This window comes from Mus pahari, chromosome 6 (genome assembly GCF_900095145.1).
Source record: "Mus pahari chromosome 6, PAHARI_EIJ_v1.1, whole genome shotgun sequence".
Taxonomy (NCBI): Eukaryota; Metazoa; Chordata; class Mammalia; order Rodentia; family Muridae; genus Mus; species Mus pahari.
The window spans coordinates 74,804,302-74,809,774 of record NC_034595.1 but is presented as its reverse complement, the minus strand read 5'-3'; the positions used below and the strand labels follow the sequence as shown (position 1 = coordinate 74,809,774).

The 5,473-nt window shown below is 45.8% G+C and overlaps 1 protein-coding gene across 2 annotated transcripts in view; it reads left to right on the top strand.

The window, feature by feature from the left end:
- Positions 1-2,613: 2,613 nt before the first annotated feature.
- Ndufs5 (NADH:ubiquinone oxidoreductase subunit S5) overlaps positions 2,614-5,473 on the top strand; it is a 5,541-nt gene continuing 2,681 nt past the window's right edge. The window contains exons 1-2 of one of the 2 annotated variants that reach the window (XM_029540096.1): positions 2,614-2,691; positions 4,656-4,873. In XM_029540096.1, coding sequence (XP_029395956.1) covers positions 4,658-4,873 — 216 coding nt within the window. In that variant the 5' untranslated portion in view covers positions 2,614-2,691; positions 4,656-4,657. Of the gene's footprint in view, positions 2,766-4,655; positions 4,874-5,473 lie in introns of both variants that reach the window. The other variant, XM_029540097.1, reaches the window with a different exon arrangement.

Below are 5,473 nucleotides of genomic sequence, written 5' to 3'. Positions count from 1 at the left end.
GGCCAGCTCAGTCAAGTTTCAAGACAGCCAGGGCTATACAGAGAAACCCTGCCTTGAAAAACCAAAAAAAAAAAAAAAAAGTAGCTGAACCCTGGCTTGTTGGGGCACAATCTGTGACTGAAGCCAGGTCACCTTGCCACATGCCATGGACCTTGTTGGGTTATCGACACTAAGATACAGTCAGATTGTGTGACAGTGATCTGTTAATAGAAGGATGAAGTGTAGACCAGGCTGGCCTCGAACTCAGAAATCCACCTGCCTCTGCCTCCCGAGTGCTGGCAGCTACTTCTAAAAGAGGTAAATTAATAGCAAAAGCAAGACAAGATTTATTCAATGCAGTAATACTGAAAAGAAGGACAAAAAGATCCAGTGATTGCCCCAAGTTCCTCCTCTGGACCCTGACATGAAGTTAGGGTTTAAACAGAAGGCAAGAGATATGCATAACTAGACTGTCTGGCCAAGGTGCGGGGCTGCTACCCACTACCATCTCAGCTCCAATCTCTCCTGCATCTGGTAAGTTAGTAAAGATAGAAGTTGTTTGGCAACCAAGGATGACTAACCCACTTGAGGAGGGAATCCTCAAAAATAAAGATAAGATTGGAGGGCTGAAGAGATGGCTCAGCAGTTAAGAGCATTAGCTGCTTACTCTTCCAGAGGTCCTGAGTTCAATTCCCAGCAACCACATGGTGGCTCACAACCATCTGTAATGGGGTCTGATGCCCTCTTCTGGTGTGTCTGAAGACAGCAATGGTGTACTCATATACATTAAATAAATAAATCTTAAAAAAAAAAAAGATAAGATTGGGACAAAGAAGAAATTCAGTTAAATTACCTAGGCAGTACTTGGGGTTACAGCAGATTTCTAGCTTCTCTTGAAATTTTTGCAAGATTTGAGCCAGGAATAGTGGCACACACCTTTAATCCCAGCACTGGGGAGGCAGAGGCAGGTGGATCTAGGTGGATTCAAAGCTAGTGAGGTCTACAAAGCTGTTCTAGGGCAGCCAGGGCAGTTACACAGAGAAACTCTGTCTTCAAAACAAGACAAAACAAAACAAAACTAAAGAGCAATATTTGAAGATTTGATACCTTAATTTTCTCATAACAATAAGACGGAGCTATGGAGGAGGCTGTTTCTGTCTTTAGACAGAGTATAGAGCTCTAGTTACATTTCCTACTGCTGTTTCCAGTCCTGAAACTGGTGCCAAGGATCATTTGTCATTAATCACACGCCTTTATAGTCATTTTCTTATAGTGGTCCTGTTCTCACCGGAAGTGAGAAATACATCAGAAACTTCTGGAAAGAATTTGACCTTACTGCCTGAGAGACTGGAAAGACGACACCACTGAGAAACAGGAAAGCAAGGATGGTTTCTATTGCTGTAAAAAACACGTTGTGACCATTGCAACCATTTAATTGGGGCTGGCTTACAGTTTCAGCGGTTTAGTCCGCTATCACAGCAGGAAGCATGGCAGCATGCAGGCAGGCATGGTGTTGGAGAAGGAAGTGAGATTTCTACATCTTGATCAACAGGCAGCAAAAGGAGACTAATCCACACTAGGCTTGGCTTGAGCATATGAGACCTCAAATCCCTCCCCAACAGTGACACACTTCCTCCAACAAGGCCACACATACTCTCACAAGGCCACCCTTCCTAATAGAGCCACTGTCTATGAGGCAAGCATTCACACACGTGAGTGAATCTATGGGGACCATTGCTATTCAACCCACCACATGGACTTCGGGAATTTTCTCCAGAAACTGTTTATTCCCAGGCACAGCATCTGTCTTATAGGCCAGGCCAGCCTTGAACTCAAGGGGATTCATCCTCCTGTCTCAGCTTTCTGATTGCTTTGGTGCAAATGCCAGCTAGTACATCAAAGAACGTTTTTTATCATGTCACAGTATAAAGAAATCCCTATAGTAACTCTATAACTGTTCGTTAGTTTGAAACAAGATCTCACTATGTAGCCCCAGTTGGCTTAGAACTCATAGAGATCCACCTGTTTCCGTTTCTTAAATTTTGTGATTTAAAGGCCTGACCCACCGTGCTAGGCGCTATTATCTTTCTTTAAGGTTAACTTTATGTGCGAGGGTTTTGTCTTCATGTAAGTGCCTCACATGTGTGCTCCTTATGTTGCTGAGGTAGGAAGAACTATGTTGGGTCCCCGGAATCTAGAGTTAAACCGGGGACCTCTCCCAAAGCAACAAATGCTCTTAACCTCTGTGCCGTCTCTCCAGCCGGCTATTTTTATTACCAAAAAAGGGAAACGGCCACGGTGAAATTGGGAAACAGAGTCACACACGTTTTGGGGTCACGGCCCACGAGCTTTAACCACCACATTTCCTTGGGGTGAGGGAAGCAATACTCTTTCTCGAGTGTGACCTTGCTCAAGTCGCACAACAACCAACGGTCACGACAGCGCTGAAAGGGAGAACTCACTACCGGGCGCAGTAGCACGGGGAGAGTCGGTTTATCAGCCGTCAGAGGCTGGAGGCTGGGCGGCTTGCTGCGCAGGCGCAGACCCGCTGTGCTTAGTTTCTACGGTTCCCGCAGGGACACGGCCGGTGGTCGATTTACGGCGTCGCTCTGGAGCTGTCGTGCTGCGGGCGTCCTTTACGGCAGGCGTCCTCCCGCAGCCGGCGGTGGTGAACTGCGCCCAGGGACCTGACAAGGGCACTGCTGAAGTGCGGTAGGCGCTGCTGTGTCCGCGCAGCCAAGAAGCTTCGCTCCTTGACAAATTTCCTCTCTCTGTGGGTGGCCCAGGTCTGGGCGTGTGCTCCTGCCTTCCCTTCACCCCGTAACTAGGTCCCCCCGGCCCTCCGGAGCAAATCCGCCGCCTGCCGGACTCCTGCCTTGGCCTCCTTCTACCCTAACAGCCCACTCCTTTTATTTGTTGTTGTTTTTGTTTTGAGACAGGGTTCCTCTGTGTAGCCCTGGCTGGAGTTCACGCTGTAGACCAAGCTGGCCTTGAACTCACAGAGAAGCACCTGCCACTGCCTTCCAAGTGTCGAGATTAAAGGCGTCCTGAATTTGGTCCCCATCCTCCTGAGCCCTCTGCTTTCTTCCTGTTGTGCACTTGGCTCAGCAGCCGCGCCAGAGCCTCTGTCCGTCCTCATTGTCGTAACTTATGTTGTCATTGTGTGTGTGTGTGTGTGTGTGTGTGTGTGTGTGTGTGTGTGTGTGATGTGGATTCGCCTCTGGGATTTATTTTCTAGTCTCCAAGGGCTTCCTCCCCCCGAATTCTTACTCAAGTTCCCAGTGTGGGTCTCCAGGGCTTATGAGAGCTGCCTCCCCCATTTGCCTGTAACATACACAGTAAATGACTAAAAGAATGGGAGGGAGCTCTATAAATTAAATTCACCTAAATTTCCGCGTACAGGATAATTTTGATGCGGGTGCAGCGCTTGCTTTCCAGTCTTAAGCACATTTGTCGTTTGGGATTATTTTGTTCTATGTCAGCTTTATTATATATTTTCCATGTATTCTTTTTGCTTAATGTATGTCATAGTCTACTGAGCACCACTCTATCCATTGCTTTGTAGATGTACGTGTAAGTTGTTTGAAATTTACTGATTTTTTTTTTACAAAATTTTAATTTGACTTGTTCATTTATTTTTAGCAGTTAACTAGCATTTGCTCGATTTTGCTCTCAAAACAAAAACCAGTAGGAAAAACATAGAAGTAAATAGACTGTTACAGTAATGGCCGAAGTACCTTTTTTTTTTTTTTTGGTTTTTCAAGACAGGGTTTCTCTATGTAGCCCTGGCTGTCCTGGAACTCACTGTGACACCAGACTGGCCTCAAACTCAGAAATTCGCCTGCCTCCCTGCCTCTGCCTCCCAAGTTCTGGGATTAAAGGCATGTGCCACCACTGCCCAGCAGACAAAGTACTTTTTAAATTTTTTAAATTTTAGTTATGTGTGACTGTGGGCATGTGGGTGTAGCTGCCCCATGAAGCCAGACACATTATATGGCCCTGAAGCTGGGGCTACAGTTACTTGTAAACCACCGAAAGTGGTTGCTGAGAATCCAGCTTGAGTCCTCTGCTAGAGCAGCATGCACTTTTAACCTCTAAGCCATCTCTCCAGCCTAGGACAGACTACTTCTATAAAAGGAGAGACACAGAGAGTGTCCAAAGAGACGTGACATTTAGGATGGGATAGAAAGAATGTATAGAACAATGTAAATAAATAGTGTGCTTATATTCTTATTTTCCTTTTTGGGGGGAGGGTTGTTGTTTTGGGATTTTTTTTTTTTTGGTTTTGCTTTTTGTTTGTTTATTTGAGTCAAAACAATTTTTTCACCCTTGACAAAAATAACCTTATACATAGAAAAAAATTAATTTTGGTCTTTAGTCCATGAGTTTTGTGCAAGTCCCCAAATTACTCTGGGAGAACCCATCTTAATAAAAAAAAAGGTTGGTAATCCCAGCACTTGGAAGATAGGGGCAGGAGGATGAGGAAATGAAGGCTGTTTTCACTACAGTGTGACTTAAGGGTAGCCTGGGCTACATGAGATGCTAGCTCAAAAAAAAAAAAAAAAAGTTTGGTGAGAAGAGATCTGGGGCAGTGGACTTCACAGATGAAGTTTCTCGTTTCTTCTCGGAAGCATGTCATTGTGTCACACTCTCATCTCCTTGATGTTCTTTTACAGCCATGCCTTTCCTTGATATTCAGAAAAAGCTGGGTATCAGCCTGGACCGTCACTTTATGTTCCTAAGTTCTGAGCAGCCCTACAAGAATGCTGCTCGCTGCCATGCTTTTGAAAAAGAGTGGATAGAGTGTGCACACGGCATCGGTGGGACCCGGGCGAAAAAGGAGTGCAAAATAGAGTTCGAAGACTTCGAAGAATGCTTACTTCGGTACAAAACGGTAAGAAAGTAATGGTGGTGGGAGCTGAATGACTTCCCTCCCCTTTCCCTTTCTCTCTCTTCTGGCCCTGGTGGGGATTGAATCCAGGGCTTTGCACGCGTTAGGTAAGTTCTTTCACTGTACTAAATCCCTAGTCCCCTGGGCCAACTGCAGAATGTCCAATTGGTCTTTGGATGTGGCTGCTCACTTGTAGTTGGGAAGACTCCTGGCATGTAGGCAGTTAAGACCCTTTGGATCTAAGGAGGGCCTGTTCTTCCTCTTCTTAGCTTCCTCTTCTTGTCTTCTGCTATAACCAGAATTGTATGTGTATTTAGGCCTTGTCTTTTTGGTAGTCTATAAAGCAAGAATCCACACTGGCTTTGGTTGGTCATTCTTGAAAAGTTTTGCACAAGGCTGGAGAGATGGCTCAGTTAACAGCATTGGCTGCTCTTCCAGTCTCAGTGCCCACAGGGCAACTCACAATTATCTGTAACTCCCACCTCTTCTGGCCTCCACAGGCACCTGGCACACTTGTAGAGCACAGGCATACATGCATTCAGCACACCCATCTATGTAACAGGCACCTGGCACACTTGTAGAGCACAGACATACATGCATTCA